General features: G+C 37.0%; 1 protein-coding gene across 1 annotated transcript in view; it reads left to right on the top strand.

Annotated features, from left to right (window-relative positions):
• SGCE (sarcoglycan epsilon) overlaps window positions 1-23,345 on the top strand; it is a 67,595-nt gene that overhangs the window by 32,933 nt on the left and 11,317 nt on the right. Inside the window, exons 4-9 of the mRNA XM_022586256.3 lie at window positions 1,013-1,085; window positions 5,429-5,627; window positions 16,645-16,807; window positions 19,200-19,411; window positions 20,355-20,381; window positions 21,109-21,297. Of these exons, the coding sequence (XP_022441964.1) occupies window positions 1,013-1,085; window positions 5,429-5,627; window positions 16,645-16,807; window positions 19,200-19,411; window positions 20,355-20,381; window positions 21,109-21,297 (863 nt within the window). The remainder of the gene's footprint in view (window positions 1-1,012; window positions 1,086-5,428; window positions 5,628-16,644; window positions 16,808-19,199; window positions 19,412-20,354; window positions 20,382-21,108; window positions 21,298-23,345) is intronic.

Raw genomic sequence — 23,345 nt, 5'->3', positions numbered from 1 at the left:
AGGTTTGGAATTTTTTATTCCAAACTTCTGATTTTCACTGTTCTCTCAAATAATATTTCTGATGAGTGTAATGTATTTTATTTAAAGCTCATATGTGATGCTATTAAAATCTTTGATACTTGTTTTTAAATATGCAAGATATTTCTTTTCAGTTTGCGTCAGTTTTGTCTTTCTTGTCTCAGTGTCAACTACAGCTGCAGTTACTGCCAGAAGGCTAGTGCTGGGATGCTAAGACTTTTACACAATCATTTGGGGTTTTTTTGAGGTACTGCAGGCCTGTCTGAGTGATTTAATATCTGTTATAAAGTTAATTATTCCTTGATTTTTGAAGCCATATCCTGTTGTTGGCCTTTGCTTTGTTTGTTGTTTGCAGTGGCTGTTTCTGAATTGACTTTGATGTAAGTTCATTGGCTCTGCAAACATTTACTAATATTTGACTCTGTGAAGGGATTGATTTGTGTTTTTGAGCATTTGCCATCAGCTTCTTAGACTGTGATCCTTACTGCTCTACTCCCATTGTGAGATATGATTTCCAAAGGGTTCGTGACATTTCTTGACTGGTTGGTGTGCAGTTTAGTACTGAATGCAAACAACACAGAGATGTGCTTGTTTTAAAGTGTACTTTCTGGTATGATCCTTAAGCTCCATTTAAAAGTACACCAATATATTGTTTTGGCTTTTTTGAAATTTTAGAACAGCTCTGGTAAGTAATTCGTAATGGTTAATCCATTTACTAATGATGCATCTGCATTGCTACTGGCACTTAACAGTCTTCTATAAAAGGGTTTTTCTGATTTTAACTTGTTTTAGCATGTTAAATATACCTAATTATCTATTTTCCCACAATATTGCTAAAAGCTCTGGATTCTTGTCCAGAGAAGGAATATTTTGTAAGTATATAAACAAATAATGAAAATGGAAAGAACGACAATTTGTTTTCATTTTGTCCTTAATGAATTTCGTTTTCCAAATAACATTTTACTTCTTTAATATGACTTTCTTTTTATAATAGATAACTGCCTACAATAGGCGTACCTTTGAGACTGCAAGGCATAATTTGATAATTAATATAATGTCAGCAGAAGGTAGGTATGGAAAAATATGTTGCTGATTGTTTCCTTATTTGCAAGAAGTATTTCATTATATTTTATATGTATGTAAGACATAGTTAAGGATTTTAAAGGACCACATACCTACTATAACTAATGAAATAGTAAAATGTAGAAAACTAAACAATATTTAATTCATTATAAAATATCACGATGTGTTTTGGTGCTGAAAACCTCAGGGTAGGGAACCAAATGTAGAGGCCACTTATTTTCTCCAGGCCTTGGTTAAATCATCTGTAAAGTGAGACTAAGAATACTATTTCTCTCATAAGTCTGAGGTAAGGATGCCATCATTTAAGTCTCAAAATGTGCTTGACATAGGGCTGATCATAGAATGCATGATTGGTATTATTTTACTTTCAAACCTATCATCGGTGGTAGTTTGGTTGTATGTGATGATAAAGAGTTGTTGATGGACAGAAATAAACCATAATTTGGGTCACAGTCTCCTTTCTAAATAGCTAATCATGCCTCTGTAATTGCTGGAGTCCAACAACAATTTATTGTTACACATGCTTGAATTGTAAGTGATGCCTAAGGATTTAGAAGGTTAGGGACACAGGAGAGATTCCAAGAATTACACTCTCAAATATTCTGATCCTGTTTTGGCATTCAATGGGAAAAATACATACCACTAAACACTTTGTGGTTAAAGTTTATAAATCATGGGATACTATACCAGATATCATTTATGAGGGTGACAGGAGAAGAACTGATACAGCATTTTTCCCCCCAAAACAGTAAAACAGTTGTGCATCCTGGGTAGGAAAATTCTTACTTCTATTTACTAGTATGATCGAAAACAAATAAGCAAACACAACACATTTTATCAGAGCCTACTAATTTGGAATTCATAATAATTCAGTAAAGGCTGAGTTAAAAATTACCTTTACAGTATATGAAAGAAAGCAATTTCGATAGAATTGATAATGCAGTACATAATTGGGGAGAAGATTGCTGGAAGTTTTTGAAACCCTTAGCATGAGTTTTTTTCCCAGGCATTTTAGCTGTAATAATTGCAGACAACAAATGTGCTAGTTTAAAATTTAAAATGACCTTCATACATGAAAAGAAAGTCCAAGTACCAGTTCCTTTGGCCTGGACAGAAGACTCTTTACCCACTTTTCTACTTCCCAAGGGCTTTTGGAAGGTATTCGTGTTTGGATCAAGGAGATTTTTATTCTTGACTCCAATTGTAATTGGATACTTGTATCCAGTCCAAGCTGTCCTTGTAGAATTTGGAATACCTTTAATGAGCAGAATGGTTGCGAAGTTCCCTTTCTCCTTGGGAATCCATCAGTTTAGTTATATACTTCCATTGCAGTGGGCTTGGACCACTAACCTCACTATTATGCTCTCAGAGGGACTCAAAACCCTTTGTCAGGTATGGGAGCCCCTACAAACTGAAAGATAGCCTGGTCTACAGTTTTGAATCTCCTCCTTCTCAAGTCTGGTCTCAGTCCTGTCAATACAGAGTACACAGGCATCTGTCAATACAGAGTACATGGGTCCACACACATGTACTCAATACATAGTACACATGTGGGGACCCATGTTCAAGCAGATACTAATGTAAGACTGTTAGATGACTGAAGGATTGAAAGTTGGCATTAGGGGCTACTTATTTAAATCAGGGTTGAGGGAGCACGAGTACGTGTGTTTTGAAAGCCTCCTTTTACATAAGGGTCAGTGGCCCAAACTCTGAAAATCAGTGCACCAAATGGCAGGCATTTTTCCTTGCTTGTCTCGATGGAATGCATGTGGACACTAGGACGTACATCTTTGAGCATGGCCTGTACACATGCCGTTTCTCCCGGATAAGGTTAGGAAAGAAGTAACAAGGGTTGAATATCCAGATAACCATGCTCGGTGCAACTCCCTGCCCAGCAGTCTCCTGCTCCGGGAGACCTAATGGGAAATTAGTCATGTAGAATCATACAGCATGGAGCTCAAGGAGAGTACATAGAGTGATTCTCTAAATTGGGTTTAGTGCCTCAGAGGCCTGCCACCAATCTGTTGGCTACTGTTCCCTTGGCCTCTGTGATATCCAAATATAGCAGGCACGGGATTTCCCCAAAGTTAGAAAGCTACTGTGACTCATCTCTGGGAGGCCTGGCAGCAGCACTTGGCCGGGTAGACGGCAGGCAGCTGCACAGCCTGGAGCCTCGGAGGGCGTGGCGGCCGCAAGTCTCAGAAAGGAGCCACGGAGGGTCACATGGATTAGGGAAAGCCAAGTAACAGTTCTCCAAGGAGTAGCACTGATAATAAGGAAAAAGTTTTGCACGCTTTTTTAGAAAAATTTCACTGAATGAAATTAATAGATGATAGACTTCTAGCATACCCAAAAACTATACTTGGTATTATTTATAAATATTATTTATTGCCAAGAAACTGTTCTTCATGACATTTTTCTGCATGACTGTTTCTCAGTATGGGGAAAAATGTAGCATGATTAAGCTCCTGTTTATCTGTATAAAACAGGAAACGTATCAGTATAAAACAGGAAGCTTATCTACATAAAAGAGAATAAACATAGCATATTTTAGAAGATTGCAGATGGGCTATACATCAAACATATCTAACAAAATCATAAGCAGAATAAATTACAGGGTAGGGGATGAGTAAAGAGCCTTCTGTGATTAGGGCTTTGAAAGACTTATTCTTTAGGGAGAGACACCACACTCCAGAAAACTCTCCTGAAAACTCGAAAGCCAGAATATCTCCTTGATTTCATCTCTGGCATCAAATGTCCTTTAATATTAAAGAGGCTTGATAATAAATGAAGTCATCAAGGTTTCAGTTATTTGTCGTATAATTTTAGTTTTAGTTTATTAAATAAGAATGGAATAGTACATGAGATAAAAATAGTATAAGAAATAAGAACATATAGTACATGAGTTTTAATGAAATAAGTCAGAGGATATACATAATATAATTATTGTTGGGGACTTTAAATCCGTGTATAGTCCAGACGTATTTTTTTTCCTTTTAAGTAAAGTGCAGAATCCAAGTAATTGTGCATATTATTGTAAGAATTGCTAAAGTTTACCATTTTCTCAGTTCTTACTCTATATTGGGAGCTCCATTGAGCACTTTATATATATACAGTCTCTTTTAGCTTAGATGAAAATCATATGAGGTAAATTCAAATGATCGAAAGATCAGCTTCTCTTTCTGAACCTATGGAGAAAAATACAAGTACCTGCTTACCTTCTGCTTGTGAGAGTTAAATACGGTAATTCACCTCTTTCCCTTAGCTTGGCCTGCCTCGTAGTAAGTATTAAAAAAAAAGTAGCCTTTATTCTTACAGAAATATTACTAAACAAAAAGAAAGCTATCCTTTGTCTTAACAGAACAACCAGAACACAGGAAATGATAGTTTGTAATTGAAGAGTAACATTTGAGAAGCTGAAATAAATTATATTTATTTAAAGTTTCTTATATTGAGAGTCTGAATGGGACATTGGGTGGGTTTAAAATATTCATTTTGGCATCTTTAGAGGGAAATTACTGATGAGACATTGGGGACGGAAAAAGCGAACTCAATCTCTAACAATGTGAGGTATGGAATTTCATGAGAAATTTAAAATATTATTTCTCTAGAATATTTAATTATGGAGTGATCCAAAAAATGAAATAGCTATGATTTCAAAGTTCTTGTTGAAAATACAGTCAATATTTATTTTAGTAAAATGTGATGTTTTAGCATGCTCTAAAAAGATCAGTAACACTGCAAATTAAAAATATGGCTTTCCATATCATATATAAGCAACGCACAAGCAAGTATAGATATTTTGCCATGTCTTCTCTATTTAGAAAGGATGGTGCTGTGTTCAGCCTCCTCCTTTGTTCAAATGGGAAATAGCACTACCTAGGATTGTAACGATTAAATTAAACAATGTATTTGAAGATCTGTCAGCTTGAAAACACTACAAGTACAAAATACTTTTCTAAGTTCTGGAAATGCTCCTTCTACCTGAGTACATTGACAGGACAAGGAGGCCGGCAGGTCGCTGGCAAGTTAGTGACAGATTTGAGATTTGACATTTTTTTCTTGTCCTTTTTATTTTTTTTCTCTAATTGTGAATTGCCCTGCTGTCCCTTAGATTTGAGTGCATTGTAGATAAAGTTCTGGGTCTAATGTACGTCGTGTTTTTAGATATATCCTCTGTTATATAGAAAGCCTTTAAAGTCAGTAATAATATCGTTCCCAGAAGCCAGGATTGTGACAGAAATCAACAAATCTCAAATGGTTCTTTGTTTCCCTTTCAAAAGACTACTTCATTAAAGATATGCATACCCTTCTTCACCAAAATTAGACTTCCCGTTACCGTATCAAGCAGAATTCTTCATTAAAAATATGAACGTAGAAGAAATGTTGGCCAGCGAGGTTCTCGGAGACTTTCTTGGGGCCGTGAAAAATGTGTGGCAGCCAGAGCGTCTGAACGCCATAAACATCACGTCAGCTCTAGACAGGGGCGGCAGGGTTCCGCTTCCCATCAATGACATGAAGGAGGGGTAAGCAGACTTACCTTAAGTATGGATTTTTAAATATGGTGATCTTATCCAACTTATTATAGATGGAAGATGGCCTATTGCATTTTTCTTTTTAATAAGAAATAGTTATTGTAAAGATATGAAAAAACTAGCAGTTTTCTGTATTGACAAAGAGATTTTATATCTGATGTTCCAGGTCCTGTGAAATCTAATCATAGATGAGGATCCACATCATAAATTACAGCACTAAGTCTTTTGTACCTTCCGTAGAGAAGCTGTTTATTTAGGGTCCTGAATTTCAAAGGAAGTTGATGCCCCGGTTATCAGCTGCAGAAGGATGTACAGACTGCTGTAACTTTATTCTAGGAAACTATTTCTTCGCCTTTAACATTCTTTCCACCATGTGTTGGTGATTGATGGCTGGGCTGGATTTGAAACCCATTCCTAAAGCCTGGCCTTGTCACTCACAAGCTGGGTGACACTGGGCAAACTGCTGCACTCCTCTGGGCTTCAACTTCCTCATCTGCTCCAATGGGGACTATACTCTCTCCCTCAGGGTTGTTGTAACGATTAAACGAGACAATGCATTTGAAAGGGACTTGTCTATTCTCAAGCCTTACAGATTCAGAGTATGACTTACATTCTTATAGAGGTTATGAAACACTCCTTATGCCTGGGTACATTGACAGATCGAATCTCAGTGTCACATGAAATTTTGCTGTTTAATTTCTGTTCCGTAAGTTGAGGCAGATCTGCCTTTTTAAAAACCAATCCTATAAATATGCGAGATATGGAATAAATCACATTTTATGTAGCATGTCCTTTTCCAACTCCTCCTTTATCCATATTCTTGGTAACATTTATACAGATGATATCTGGAATTAACTGGAATATCTGGGTTAATAAGAATCAAATTTAAGGGAAACTTTAAAGGAGAACTTTGTTGGAGATAAGGGAAAAGATCACAATAGATGAGGTATGAGCGAGTAGTCTGAAGGGGGATAAAGGATAAGCAATGAGCTGCAAAGTCTAAGTTACAAATTTCAGAATTCAATTGTACCTTGTATGGTACAATAATGGATTTTGAAGTCAGTCAAGCACACATAGAAGTGCTTGGAGGAAAATAGTTGCTTTATCGCTTGCCTATCATCTGCTGGTTGGCTTTCTCTATGAAAACATAATTCTGGAGCTTAAAATTTTACTTGAGAGGTACAACATGGATCTCTTTCCCAATGAGTAATTGAAGGAGGACCATAGAAGGAGATGAACAGGGGTATCTCCCCTGAAGACATTCTCCAAATGTGGAATCTTTTCAACAGGTTTTTAAGGTAATGTGTTCCACAGTGATTGTTAAAACAATGACCAAAGATGTTGGAGGAAACAACATGAAAACCAGGTATTGGTAGAGTTTTCCATAGTTGTGCTTTCTTCTGGGCTCACCGCTTCTCTAACCAGTAGTGTAGACCCCACCCGTAGAGGCACTTTAAGAAACAACTAGGCTAAATTGAACTAACAGCTCTCTAAACTAAACTCTGACCTAAAACAGGGCTGCACAGCTATGTCTAGCCTGAGAATTGCCAGTAGAGCTTTATGAAGAATATACCTAGGTTCCTGGCCTCTGATTCCCCCTAGAGATTCCGGATCTTTGAGTCTAGGGCTGGGCCTGAGCATGTGACTCTAAATTAAGAACAGAATTTTTTGTCCTACAAGTACTTGTTGGAGAATTCAGTCATTAGCTGACTGACCCCCAACACCTGCTAGCGGGAGGCATGTGCTGTCAGTCCCGTGGCATTTATTTGGACCCTGTTGTCTCAGATCCTTTCCCAACTTGAAATGCTTTCCATGAGTTTTAATTTAATGTTAAGCCGCAACCTTTACAGAGTATTCATATAATAAGTCTTTTAAAATAGATTTTCTATAAATTATACCCAGTGCCAACTCTGTTACTCCAGTGTCCCTATATGTGCACCAATGAAATAAGATCCTACTGGAGTATAATTGCAAGAGAAAAATTTGTCCCTGGGAATGATTTTGCATATTTTCTTTGGTTATTACATAATGTCAAGGTAACAAAAATAGGGTTTTTTTTTTTACGCTGTTGCCTTCAATTTAGAAATAAATCCAGTGCTTAACTCATCTCTTGTGCTTTCCTTTCTTTGTAATGGTGTATGTTATGATTCTTGATTCACTTACAAAACTTTTTGCCTCTGTACTTTGTTTTGAAAATAACATGGACTATAAATCTCTTTAAAAATGAAATATTGAGGGCTTCCCTGGTGGCGTAGTGGTTGAGAGTCTGCCTGCCGATGCAGGGGACACGGGTTTGTGCCCTGGTCCGGGAAGATCCCACATGCCGCGGAGCGGCTGGGCCCGTGAGCCATGGCCGCTGAGCCTGCGCATCCGGAGCCTGTGCTCCGCAGCGGGAAAAGCCACAACGGTGAGAGGCCTGCATACCACAAAAAAAAAAAAAAAAAAAAAAAATTGAAAAGATTGAGGGTGGGATCAGAGGTGCAAAGGAATTGCATCCCTTTATTTTCTAAAATTTTATTTAAAAATATATTTAGAAGTGTTAATTAAACACCTAATAACCGTGTTCTGCTTAATATTTTGCATAAGTCTCAGTCTCTGATTAAAAAAAGAAAAAACTCCTCGAAAGTATTTCCTATTACGCACGGCAGCCACAATTTACTAACTGCAAACTTTTCCATGTTACTCAAACCAACAGCAGAAGACAAAGAGGAGCTCTCAGTAGTAGACCCTCAGAGTAAACCAACAGCCCTTCCACGGCCCAGAGTGCCCTTAAGTGTCAGTCGTCAAGAACCCCCTCTACAGCATCCCAGCTCCTCATCCTTCTTGATGTGCATTTTTTTCATCTCTGTCGACCTCACTGACAGCCTTTAAACTTCTTCTAAATCTAACAGAAAACAATTATAAAGATTTCCTTCAGAGTGAGTAAGCTCCTGCAAAGGAACCCTAAACCTCCTGAAAAGATTCCCTTTCACTTTCCAGACCCATAACCTCAGGGCAACTGTGCTCTCTCTGGGTGTGGTCTCAGGGCTGCTTTGCTCTTGACACTGAGCCAGAGGCTAAGGACTCATGGATGCATTTAGCCTGGGATAAAGCTGGTGGGAAGAGGAGCAGGTTCATGTTTCATTCTGGGCATGGCAGAGCTGCCAACTTAGGGTGAGTGATGCGGTGTAAATGGTGGTTAGGAAGGGAATGACGGGGTGTGAGGATTAAAGAATATACTCACTTTTCATAAGAGATTGTCAAAGCTACCACTGTTTCCTCTGGTTACCAAAGCCTGTGGATCTATCCTCAATCAACAACAGAGGATCCTAGTTTATTCTCTAGACAATCTCACAAAGTACTCCCTCTAATTAATTGTCTGTGTTTTGCCCTGTAAAGGGCTCAGGGAGAAGTTACACGTGAAGAAGAGAATGTAAGTCAAAGGCTGCCAAAGACTGCTGTGATGTGAGGTCATGGTCCTAGGCCAGTCTGTAGTGCTCTGCTGAATCTGTCCCCATGTTTGGTGATTTACAAGATAGTCTTTAATTCTTTTTTTTTTTTTTTTTTTTTTTTTTAGCGGTACGCGAGCCTGTCACTGTCGTGGCCTCTCCCGTTGCGGAGCACAGGCTCCGGACGCGCAGGCTCAGCGGCCATGGCTCACGGGCCCAGCCGCTTCGCGGCATGTGGGGTCTTCCCGGACTGGAGCACGAACCCGTGTCCCCTGCATTGGCAGACGGACTCTCAACCACTGCACCACCAGGGAAGCCCAGTCTTTAATTCTTAAACAACGTGCCTCCTGTGTTTTTGATGCAACTATTCTTTCTTTTAGGGAATGATGGTGATATGAGATTGGAATTTTTTTAAAAAAGGCTTAATAAAGTAAAAATTGGAAGCCAATATTAGTCGATTTTTATAAGTATAAAAATAAATAACTTTTAAAAGTCAATGCAGCTATATGTCTAAACTATATGTCTATAACTATATTTCTTTAATATCTGTTCTTCTAAGTTCTAGGCATAGATTCACTTTTTTTCTTTCATAGTTTAGCATTTATTAAGTATTTTTTATGGGGGAATAATGTATTAGTCTCTAGGGTACAGTGATTTTAAAGAATGCAGTCTATGCTCACATCTATTAGGGACCAGGCAAGTAATCAGATAATTAGAAAGCAGTGTTGTACCTATCACAGTTGAGGTATTCACAGAGACGGCTCCTCTCCCACTTCTGGTCCATGTCAAAGCGTTCATAGAGGAGATGAAACCTGATCTGAGTTTAAAATATGAGTACAAATTAGCCAGCTCAAAAAATGAGAAAGCGAGAGTCTAGGCAGAGGAACAGCTTGGGCAAAATCCATTAGGTAGGAGGAAGCCTGGTCAATTTGGAAACCTACTTTGTGTGGAAATGGGGGACAGGGATCCAGAAATGATAATGACCAAAGAGGCAAAGACCAGACCATGTAAGGCCTTGTACACCTGGAAGAATTGTTTGGGTTTTTATCTTGAAGCACTAGGGACGTTTGAAGAAAATGGTTTGTATTAAAATTTTCATTTTAGCAAGTAGGCCTGCTAAGCCCTACCACATGGCTGAAAGAATAGACCAAACCTAAATGCCTCCTTTCTGCAAGCAGGAAAATCCTCCCACAAAAAACTCCAGAAAGGTCTGAGCCTTGTGTGCCAGTTCCCTCTTTTGTTAAGATAATTCATCCCTTCTCCAGTAAAGATGAGTAACAAGCAGTGGAACTAGAGTCCAGAAGTGACCTTATTCTTTGTTTTATTTCTTATTCTGAATTAGATTCTTTATTTAGTTTTGTTTCTTCTTTATTTTTCATCTTAGTTTTTGATTGACTGATATGCACAGAACAAAGAAGTGGGGTGGAGCAGAGAGGCAGGAATCATGATGCATTTTCTTTCAAGAGCTCAAGAGTTCCCAGGCAACATGTAGCATATGCGGACACTTTCTTCTCTAAACTGTCCCTTGTCTCCTATATACATAAAATAAGGAATAAAATACATTCATTACTTGGACAATTAGGTAAAAAAATACAATCACTGGATCTGTTTATCCGAATGTTGCTGACAAAAACCAGAGTTTTGACTTAATTTTTGTTTTATAAATTTATTTTATTTTATTTATTTTTATTTTTGGCTGTGTTGGGTCTTCTTTGCTATGCGCAGGCTTTCTCTAGTTGCGGCGAGCGGGGGCTCCTCTTCGTTGCGGTGCGTGGGCTTCTCATTGCTGTGGCTTCTCTTGGGAGCATGTGCTCTAGGCACGCAGGCTTCAGTAGTTGTGGCTTGCGGGCTCTGGAGCGCAGGCTCAGTAGTTGTGGCGCACGGGCTTAGTTGCTCCGTAGCATGTGAGATGGGATCTTCCCGGACCAGGGCTCAAACCCGTGTCCCCTGCACTGGCAGGCGGATGCATAACCACTGCGCCACCAGGGAAGCCCCTGACTTAAACTTTTTACCTGTAACGCGGTTCTCCACGTTGTATGTGTGAAGGACTCAGTAAATGCTTTTTACCTCAAGGGAAATTGAGTTGTTCAAATTGGAAGAAAAAATCCTTCGTAAGGAACAAATTTTATTCAGAGTACCCAGTGCCTAAGATTGTGAGTCACCATGTTTTGTTAACGTTGCTTGAGAGCCTTGAACTTGATAATATGCTCCCATCCCATCTGTTTACATATATTTGAAAGTTTGAAAACATATGGCTATGGTCATGAAGGTAAAAATCATCCTCCTTTCACTTCATAAAAATTTTAAATTTCTGCCTATCAAAAAGCTAGCCTATCAAAATAGCTGCAAATCAAAACAAGCTGCGTGTCAAAGATCTGGGAAAACAGCAGATTAGGAAAGATGTATGTTAGCACGTATAGCATAGAATTATAATTGTTATACATGGCCTCGTACAAAATTATTTTTTTAAAAAGCCAACATGTTGAAACTTGCTCTATAAAAGAAGCAATAAATACATGTTTTTTTGACTTACAAGGCAAATCCAGTATCTGCTTCTCTTGAGTAGTGTGTTTGCATTTTATTTATTAACTTATTTTTCCAGTGTTATTGTGATATAATTGACGATATAACATTGGATAAGTTTAAGGTGTACAGCATCAAGATTTGATATAAGTATATATTGCAAAATGATCACCACAGTAACTTTAGTTAACATCCATCACCTCACATAGATACAATTTTTTTTTCTTGTGATGAGAACTTTTAAGAACTACTCTCTTAGCAACTTTCAAATATACAGTTGCTTCTGTTTGTAAACTGGTATCATTCATTCTGCAGATAGGCTCCCTGAGAACAGTGAGAGAGACTGGGTTCAAGGAGGACAATCAAGGGGCTGTTGGCTTCACTCCCTGTGGAAAGTGACAGTGACTAGAACTGGGGTGGTAGCAGTGGGATGGAACAAAGTGGACAGGTGTGTACGAGAGTTCTTTCAGGGTAAATGTCAGAGACTGATGATAGATTGAATATGTAGGGAAAAGGACAGGCGTCAAAGATGATGGTGCTTGAGCATCTGGCCATGCCAATCACCAAGAGAGAAGATGATGGAAGGAGCAACAGGTGGAGGTGGGGTGGGGTGATGATGAGCTCAGTTCGGAACATATTAAGTTTGTGAAGCTTCTGGATCATCCAAGTAGAGAAGAAAGTAGTCTGGCAGTATGTGTCAACTGTCATAAAAATGTTTCCACTTCTGGGCATCTCTTTTAAGATAGTAACATTAAAGAATATGCACAGAGATAGTCTTTACAATATTATTTATAACATCAAAAAATGAGAAGCAACTTACGTGTCCAACTCTGAAATAATTACTGAATAAATCATGTACACTTAAAAATTATACTTCTATAAAAATATAATTACAAAGACTGTACAATATGGTAAATGCTTATGACGCATTAAGTGAAAAAGCAGGATACAAAATTATATTTTAGAGATTGATTGCAATTAGGCTAAAATATATGCACTTGAAAAGTATTCTGCAAGGTACATTGGAAAATGAAAATCGTGATCTTGGTAATAGAAGTTAATTGTTTTTATATCCCACGTTTTATGTAATGTTTTTATATTGCTTTTATAATTTGAGGAAAAAAATAAAACATTTCAAAGCACCCAAAACGTATGCTTATGCCTATTTATGTTATCTTGAAGTGAATTAATTTGAAATCTTACTAATTATAAATGCAAATCAATGTTATGTAAAAGCAAGAGAACTTCTAACGGTTTTTAAAATATTTATTTTATTTCTGTATTTACAAATATATTTCACAGTTATCAAGGAAAAATATGGTCTTTGCTAAGCAGTTAATAAGGGGATAGAAATTGGCTTTATATGAAGTTTAAAAGTTAACAAATTGTTGTAAATGGAATATATTTCTTTTTTTTAAATTTTTATTGTAGTGTAGTTGATTTACAGTGTTGTGTTAGTTTCTGCTGTACAGCAAAGTGAATCAGGTATACATAGACATATATCCACTCTTTTTTAGATTCGTTTCCCACATAGGTCATTACAGAGTATTGAGAAGAGTTCCCTGCGCTATACAGTAGGCCCTTATTAGTTATCTATTTTTTATATACTAGTGTATATATGTCAATACCAATCTCCCAGTTTATCCCTTCCCCCCCCACCCCATCCCTTTCCCCCTTGGTAACCATAAGCTTGTATTCTACATCTGTGACTCTTTTTCTGTTTTGTAAATAAATTCATTTGTACCATTTTTAAAGATCCCACATATAAGCAATATCATATGATATTTGTCTTTCTCTGTATGACTTACTTCACTCAGTATGACAATCTCTAGGTCCATCCATGTTGCTGCAAATAGCATTATTTTGTTCTTTTTTTTTTTTTTTTTTTTTGTGGTATGCGGGTCTCTCACTGTTGTGGCCTCTCCCGTTGCGGAGCACAGGCTCCAGACGCGCAGGCTCAGTGGCCATGGCTCACGGGCCTAACCGCTCCGTGGCATGTTGAATCTTCCCGGACCAGGGCACGAATCCTTGTCCCCTGCATCGGCAGGCGGACTCTCAACCAGTTGCGCCACCAGGGAAGCCCTATTTTGTTCTTTTTTATGGCTGAGTAATGTTCCTGTAAATGGAATGTGTTTCTATTCACTAATCATCAAAATTCTTTACCAGTGGTTTTTTTTTTTTTTTTTGCAGTACGCAGGCCTATCACTGTTGTGGCCTCTCCCATTGCGGAGCACAGGCTCCGGATGCGCAGGCTCAGCGGCCATGGCTCACGGGCCTAGCCGCTCTGCGGCATGTGGGATCCTCCCGGACCAGGGCACGAACCTGTGTCCCCTGCATCAGCAGGCAGACTTTCAACTCCTGCGCCACCAGGGAAGCCCCACCAGTGGTTTCTTATATCTACTTTTTCTGAACTTATAAATGTTTAACTTGATTTTAAATTTCAATCCATTATATACTATTTGTCTCCCAAAGACACCATAGTTTTTAAAAAGTCTTTCAAATTAAGTCCAAATATAAAATTCACATAAAGAGCAACCAAATGAATCTGTGTAATGGTACTCTGGGGCACAGTTGTCAATTAAGGGTGTGACTTCATACTTACATACTTTTGAATTTTTGTGCCATACTTTTATTTCATTTTTTTTTAAAAAAACAGCTTTTTTATTGAGGTATACTTTACATACTATACAATTCACCTATTTAAAGTATATATAACTCAGTGGATTTAGTTTATTGACAAAGTTGTACAGTCATTACCACAGTCAATTTTAGAGCATTTTTATCCTCCCAACAGTCCCCTCTCACACCCATTAACAGTCACCACCACCACAATCCCCAGCCCTAGGCAACCACAATTTATTTACTTGCTGTCTATAAATTTGCATATTCTGGACATTTCATATCAATGGAGTCATACAATATGTGGTCTTTTGTGACCAACTTCTGTCACTTAGCATATTGTTTTCAAGGTTCATCCATGTTGTTTCATGTACAGTACTTCATTCCATTTTATGGCTGGGTAAAGTATGGATATTTTACTTTGTATCCATTCATTAGTTGATGAGCATTTGGGTTGTTTCCACTTTTTGACTATTAAGAAGAATGTTGCTGTGAACATTTATGTACAAGCTTTTTGGTAGGCATATATTTAAGTTTCTCTTAGGGTATATACTTAGGAGTGGAATTGGTGAGATATATGGTAACTCTGTATTTAACCTCTTGAACTGCGAGGCTGTCTTCCAAGCACTTGCACCATTTTCCATTCCCACCAGCAGAGTAGGAGAGTTCCAGTTTCTCCCCATCCTCGCTAGCACTTCCTACTGTCTGTCTTTTTCATTGTAGCCATTCTAATGGGTGTGAAGTGGTATCTCATTGTGGTTTTGATTTCTATTTTGCTGATGGCTAATGATGTTGAGCATCTTTTCACGCACTTATTGGACATTTGTATATCTTCTTTAGAGAAATATCAGTTCAGATCCTTTGTCATTCTGAAATTGTATTATTTGTCTCTTTGTTATAGAATTGTTAGAGGCTTTCATATGTTATAGGTATAAGTCCCTTATTAGACATATGACTTGTAAAGATTTTCTTTTGTTCTGTGGGTTGCCTTTTCACTTTCTTGATGATGTCCTTTGAAGCACAAAGTTTTAAAATTTGATAGAATCCCATTTATCTATTTTTTCCTGTTATTGCTGGAACTTTTGGTGTCATATCTAAGAAACTGTTGCTTAATTCAAGGTCATTAAAATTTGTGTCTGCTTTCTTCTCAGAGTTTAATAGTTTTAGCTCTTACATTTAAGTCTTTGATTTTTTTTTGAGTAAATTTTTATATGGTGTGAGATGGGGGTCCACCTTCTTTTTTTTGCATGTGGATATCCAGTTGTTCTGGTACCATTTGTTGTAAAGACTATTCTTTCCCCCATTGAATTGTCTTGGCACCTGTGACAAAATCAGTTTACTAAAGATTTTATTTTTGGACTCTGAATTCTGTTCCACTGATCTACATGCCAAGCCTTAACGATAATACCACACTGTCTTCATTACTATTGCTTTGTAGTAAGTTTTGAAGTTGGTAATTGTGAGTCTTCCAACTTTGTTTTTCTTTTTCAAGAATTTTGTGTGTGGGTGGGTCCCTTGAATTTCCATATGAGTTTTAAGATCAGTTTGTCAATTTCTGCAAAGAAGACAGCTGGAATTTTGATGGGTCTATTCCATTTTGTAAGTAGTTATAGCATTGTCAATAGGAAAAGAAATAATATTTATTTAGAGTAATTTCCTGGTTTTCCCTTTTCTTTCGGAAAAAACCTATGAAATTCCTACCCTCTTAAGCTGCTCCAAGATTATTTAAATGCTATTATCACTATCTTCACTTTTATTGTGAAACTCTTACTGGCAAATTGAATAGAGTTCTTTTCCCCTAGTTGCCAAGATACACATCAAGAAAATACATTTTGTTTGCCTAATTTGTATTTACCAAACTATAGTTTTTCTTTTATATTAGCTTCTTAAAGATTGAAGGACCTTATAATGAGGAACCTAACAGTAGGGGTCTCTGCAGTAGGAAAGCTGATGGATAAAACTCTTAGGTAGAATGGAGAAGTCTGCCTACAGCTCCACACCTCCAGGATGTAATATCACAATCTTATTAAAAATGAAATCAGATGAAGATTTATTACTGATAATTATTTTAGTGATAATATTATTTTCTAAACAATTTACTTTAAGAATATTTTTGAATGTAGTCTACCAAATATTGTAATTGAAATATGATACATGATTATTTTGAATTAAATAGGGTGAAAAAATTTTTAGAAATTAACAGGGAATCAAGAGAGTGTCTCGTACACCAAAGCACCCAGTAAATATTGGTTGAATAAAGGAAAGAATGAAAAGAAGCCCCTACATGAATCACTGCTTTTAAAGCCCAGGCCCCTACCTTAGGGATGATTGTAGATAATCCCTCAATTCAAAAGGATAAATCCTGCTTTCAGGGTAGATTGTTTTTCAGTGTTTCCAATTTTCTTAAAGGATAACCTGAGTGTTTCACATTTTTGCAGCGTTTATGTCATGGTTGGTGCCGACGTTCCATTTTCTTCTTGTTTACGAGAAGTTGAAAATCCTCAGAATCAATTGAGATGCAGTCAAGAAATGGAGCCTGTAATAACGTGTGATAAAAAATTTCGTACTCAATTTTACATCGACTGGTGCAAAATTTCGTTGGTGAGTTTTTATTTTGTTTTTGCAAATGTAATTAGAAGTGATGTGGCTGGAGATAGCATTTGACTAAAACCTGAACTGCTTTTAGGAACAAATCCTGGGTTTACTTTGTTAACTGTCGTTGACTTCCCTTGACTTTAAGGATTTGGCAAGTCCGCTGAAAGTGCATCCATTTAAGAAATAGTACCTCCACTTTTGTACTCAGTCTACTCTTGATTAGTTGTGGGGGCCAGATTAGCTTGGCAGGTGGTCCAAGTGTTCCCCCTGGACATCCAGGTGGCTGCTAAGTCAAGATAGATTTTGGAGTCAGTGTGACATGTGCAGGAAGCCTCACATATGCTGCCACTGTCCCACTTGGGAAGGGGAGACCAGAATTCAATCACAAATCTGAAATAAAGCAATATTGTGCTATGATTCAATGTCCTAGAAACGCAGATTGCAGGGAGAGACCAAGGAATAAAAGGAAAAGCAGAGGAAAGTTAGACTCTTACCCCCAGCCCCGTAAATATTAAGTATTTCTTTCTAAATCACTTTTTTATTAGCATGCTCAAAGACTTAGGAACATATGGGTAAGATTTCCTGTGTGTGAAAGGTATATATGATATTTTATATATAATTTGTATTAAATTTTTTGATCCTCCTTTCTGGAAGATAGGAAAGTTGTTTCACTTCTTTAGCGACCTTTAGATTTAACTTCTCTCAACTCTTGATGATTGGTGGTGAGTGAATTAGGTCTAAGTTTAAAGTTGACATTTGAACAAATATCAACACATAAACACAACTGTCACTTCATGTCTTAGAGAACCAGCGGCAGGCACTTTTCCCAGATCCAGGGTGGGAGAACATACTGCTCACACTGTGGCACTTACCACCTGTGACCCTTGGCCCCAGGCTCCTCTTTCCATGTCGCTGTGTCTTAGGAAAATAATGCTCTTTCCCTGTCTTCTCAAATCAAGTAAAATTATTCAGATGCTGTGGTTTATGTGTATTATTTACAAAGCTCAATATTTCAGTCATCATGCTAACCATACAAGGGTGCTAAAGACTGAGTGGCTGCAGTCACAACTTAAATAGATGCCTCTCACCGGAGCCAGTAGACAGCGGGCCCTGACAACACCATTTTATTTGTGCTTGTGCTGTACAGTGTTCATATTTAGGAAAATTATCTAATTTCTAAAGGTTTAAAAATGACTTCTGCTTTGAAGGTTTTAATTTCTGTGGTAAGACTTCATAAGAGAAAGGTTGGGAATTTTCGGTTTTTTCTTTTACTTGTATTTATTTATAGGTCACATCTTACCACAGAAGATTTCAGGAGGTTTAAATTAAAGGGTCAGACAATAAACATAATATATAAAATATAAAAGAACTGGAAAATCAGGACCTAAACTTGACCAAAACATAAGCCTAAGGTCAGGTTTGACAATAAGCCTCCTAATGTTCCAGATTAAATGAGGAAATTCATCTGTTATTTGGTTCTCATTCTTAAAGGAGGCAGAGCATCAATTCCTTGGCAGAAGATAAAGTTTTTACTAGCACTGTATCATTAACAAAATTCTTCCAGTGGAGTTTTATGGGAGAGGATACTGAGAAATGCCACAGATAATTCTCCCCAACATTCTTTTAAGCCGCGAGCAAATGTAGTAACAAGTTTCACATGGCTATTTTTGTAGTGCCCTTCAGTAAAAACCGTAGCATAATTAAATGCAACATAGTGAAAGCAGCTCAATTACTGTGGAGGTAAATTAATATAGTCCAACTGTTGTACATTTTTTGAGCCTGGAATAGAATTTATTGAAACTGTAGCATTGGATGGGTTACCTGTTCCTTAAACTATCTTTCCTAAAAACTACTTCTGTCAGCTGGATGGCAGAAAGATCAAGGTTGTAGTCACGTAGAAATTGTCTCTCTCTCTCTTTTTTTTTTCTCTTTTACTAACCTTAGAAACCATACTCACATACTGTGAGTATGAACTGGCTGTGAACTCAGCCAGTTCACAGTTTGTAACATCTGCACTAGAGATTTGTCACTAGGAAACAAGAAATATACAGAGTGGTGTGAAGGACTTCTGCTTTGGAGGAAGTAAACTGAAAAAGAACAACTGTACACACACACACCTACACATGCACACATATTTGTTATATTTGTATACACTTATGTATGTATATATGTTGTGGGAAGGACCTAGAAAGTAGGCCAATATACACCCTTTAATTTATTACTTTTATGCATTACTTCTTCCTAGTTTCCATAAATAATTACAAGTTCAAGGTGATAAAGTAATTGGAAAAGATTGCTTTTTAGAAATTAGTCAAAGACTGTCTTGATATGTCTAGATCTTAAACTCATAATGTTTGCAACTATTAATTCGATGTGTAATTGTCTTCTTTTGTGTCAGGTTGATAAAACAAAGCAAGTGTCCACCTATCACGAAGTGATTCGTGGAGAAGGGATCTTACCTGATGGTGGAGAATACAAACCCCCTTCCGATTCTTTGAAAAGCAGAGACTATTACACGGATTTCCTAATTACACTGGCTGTGCCCTCGGCAGTAGCATTGGTCCTTTTTCTAATACTTGCTTATATCATGTGCTGCCGACGGGAAGGAGTGTGAGTACTTTAAAGCACTAATAAAAAATTATAGAGCTACTAAGATAACATATAAGATCCCATTAAAAGCCAAGTTTCATTTAGTGCGTAAAACACTTTATAAATGAATTGAAATTGTGTTCAAGTCAAACTACAGTACTTTATTCCTTTAAAATGAAGTAAAATAGTTTTGAGTCTAGTAAATTAAATTAGAGGTTATAATTACTTTATTCAAAAATTATTAAGGCTAGATGTAAATTCTTGCAGGCAAAACAGTCCCAAGAATAACTGAGGCTAGATATTTTGGTTATACAAGCCATCCTGTGTAAGCAGAGACTGCGGAATCTATTGACATGGTAATAGCACTTTAAATAAATAAATTGTCTCAGTCAGTTTGATCAGAAATGATGGTCAGAATTTTTCTTGAAATTGTTCTGCTATCAAACAGGGCGATACCACCTAAATATTTAAAGGTATATATAGATATATAAAAACTTAGGAGTAAATTAATGAAAAAAAGATGATAATTTGAGTAATGAGTCTTCACTTCATGAATAGTTAGTTACTTTCTGGACATCTGTGTCAATTAAAATAATCTCCCGAGATTATCTGGAAGTCAGGGTAACAAAACAAAGGATAAAAAATTAATAAAGCAGCAAGTAACAAATTCTTCCATTTTTACATGTAGCCTGATTTCATTATGTCATGGAACTTATTTCCAAGAGCTTGATTCTTAATCTCCATTTTTTTTTTCATTTTTTCCTGTGCGTTTCTCACCAGTATTCCATCTCTGTATGTGTACTCATCCAAGTAACGTCATAAACCTGGTGGCAAATGCTGCCTGGTTGCGTTTAATAGTAACAGTGTCAGCATTTCCACCTCGTGCAAGATCCATGAGCATATAGTCTTAATGTTCCAAATATCAATGCTATTATTTAATTCATAAATTTTGTTTTGTTTCTAGGGAAAAGAGAAACATGCAAACACCAGAGTAAGTGTCTTCTTCCTGTTATTTTCTTTTTCATTTCTCAGTTGCTTCTCATGCTCCATACATGTGTGTCATGCTTTTTTTTTTTCCATTCATCATCTTTCATAGTTTATTTCATAAATGTGAAAGCTGCTTTCTAAATAGAGATATTTAGGAGGGGTGAGACTAAAAATAAAAAGTGTGTGAAAACTAAGATTATATAGATAAAAATTAAAACTAAAATATTTCAGATTCAGAATATTAACTTGCCATTTATATTATGTGATTTCCCAATCTGCATTTCTATAAACCAGAGAACAGATGAAAAGACCTTTCATACACGTTTTCCTGAATCTACAGTAATAACGTACCATAAAATGAAACTTCTGTGAGTATTTATAAATGCCCCATCAGAAGCAACAATATAAAAGCTATGGTAGTTTTATCTTAATCGTAGAAATTAAATAGAATAGTAGTTTGCTACCTAGGGCTGTAATAGTAACACAGTGCTTTATAGCTCACTTTAATGAGAGATGCATTTATTTAAAAATTAGTTTCTAATTTTCAGTTTTGTTATGTTAAAAGTATATGAAATGTATCTTTTTCTGAAATAACTTGTAGAATGCCCAGAGTTAAATGATGTCTTCTTATTTTAAAAAGAAAAAATGATTTTGTAACTTTTTCAAACTGATGACCTGTGGGGCTAGTATGTGATTTTAAATATATGTGGTTTTATTTCTTTTTGACCTAGCATCCAACTGGTCCATCATAGTGCTATTCAGAAATCTACCAAAGAACTTCGTGACATGTCCAAGAATAGAGAGATAGCATGGCCCCTGTCAACACTTCCTGTGTTTCACCCTGTGACTGGGGAAATCATACCTCCTCTACACACAGACAATTATGAGAGCACTAATATGCCGTTGATGCAAACACAGCAGTAAGTATCCACTTGGAACCGTAATTATTATTATTTTAAAAATTTTTTTATTTATTTATTTTTGGCTGCGTTGGGTCTTCGTTGCTGCGCGTAGCATTTCTCTAGTTGTGGCAAGCTGGGGCTACTCTTCATTATGGTGTGCGGGCTTATTGCAGTGACTTCTCTTGTTGCGGAGCATGGGCTCTAGGCATGCGGGCTTCAGTAGTTGTGGCACGTGGGCTCAGTAGTTGTGGCCCGTGGGCTCTAGAGCGTGGGCTCTAGAGCGCAGGCTCAGTAGTTGTGGTGCATGGGCTTAGTTGCTCCGCGGCATGTGGGATCTTCCCGGACCAGGGCTCGAACCTGTGTCCCCTGCATTGGCATGCAGATTCTTGACCACTGCACCACCAGGGAAGCCCCTGGAACCGTAATTATTAATGCATGAATATATCTACTTAATGTCTTTGAAGACCGGACGTCTTCATTGTTGTTGCATTTATTTGTTTATAACTGGAGGAGAAAATAGCAAAATACTGATAGTGTAGATCCCAACCCCATGGTGCTAACCCAAATAAATAGAATTACCTTCAGGAAATGCTTTTTTTCCTTCACTAATCCAAACAAGATGACATTCCTCTTAATATTTAAGAAACTGGCACTGCTAATAAACTAATATATGCTTGCTCAAAGATGAGTTAATTGTGAAAGAGAGGCATGTCCTAAAGCATAGCAAATGGATTACTTTTTAGAACTATTAGAATTGTTTGGTTCTGTTAACCTATTGTTTTTTATGTTATTACCACAGATCTATTTAATCTAAATTTTTTGCCTCAGGGTTTTCAGCGTTTTTTTGTTTGTTTTTTGTCATTTGCTTATATATCAAAATGAGTAGTTCCAATTTTGGCTCAAAACACAATTTATTAGTACAGACCTTCTCTGTAGTGCTAGAAGGACTATGGTTAGAAAGCCTGGGAAGAGGCCTTTGTAAGGGATAGGTGTGGAGGAGATTGGTTGAGGAGACTGGCCAGTTGCTCTTGAGAACCCATGTTATATGTCTAGAAGCTCTGTTTTGGTATAAGGGAATTGTAGGTAAAAGTGTCATTTATTTCTAAGAACATGGCTGTTCTTTTCTTTTTTAACCGTATGTTAAAATGCGTTAAATTCAGTTTCTCCAAGGAAGTCACGGTTTGCTTTTGAGATCCTCCTTTTCAGTTTACTTTTGTAAATACAATGGATATACAAAAAAATCTGGCTCTCTCACCTCTCTCTCACACACACACACACACACACACACACACACACAAACGTTAGGATATGATATAAAAGTAACCTCTTACTGATTAAAGATTTATTTGGGAACCATATTGGGTATATTTTTCCATTGCAAATGCTTATTTTGCAACCGTGTAAAGAGCATGTGGTAATTTGAAGATTAAACAGTAATTAATATGAGTATTATAGACAGTCAGACTATAAGTTTGTCCAAAATAGTTTGGCAATCTAAAAATATTGTGAAAGCGCGCCCAGCTAGCTCGGTAGAGAATGAGACTCTTAAAAGTATTATGAATATTTTCCTGAAGTCCTCTAACAACACATACTTACTGTTGGACAGACCAAGGTATGTGTTTGTGTGCATGTATGTGTATGTGTGTTTGTGTGTAACTGATTCAAGTTCCATTAGCAGTAGGGAAAATTGCATACATTTAAAATTTTGAGTTTTGGAAACAATATTCTGTCAGGGATGTAGATATTAAAGTCTCACAAAATTGAGTTGTACTGAATGGAACTGATGGATTTCTATGTCCTCTGATGGTTAGAGGGTCATCATGAAACCTACTTTACCAGGATTATTAGATACTGATGAGAAAAATTAGGAAAATTTCAAGAATATTGTAATAGTTCACAATTTAGCAATCTCTCCTGTCTTTTTTTAGATGAAAATTATGAGCAGCCTTATCATTCATTTTCAAAATGAAAATAATTAAAGAATTCTTTAAGGCTTCCATTTCTTATGTTCTTTACCCAAGAATGCTAGTGAAATGTCGATATTTATTCTTCAAAGGTTGATATAT

The sequence above is a fragment of the Delphinapterus leucas genome, chromosome 9, assembly GCF_059928025.1.
Source record: "Delphinapterus leucas isolate spDelLeu-1000000601 "Yukka" chromosome 9, BTC_Dleu_Yukka2, whole genome shotgun sequence".
Taxonomy (NCBI): Eukaryota; Metazoa; Chordata; class Mammalia; order Artiodactyla; family Monodontidae; genus Delphinapterus; species Delphinapterus leucas.
This window is presented reverse-complemented; position numbering and strand designations above follow the sequence as displayed.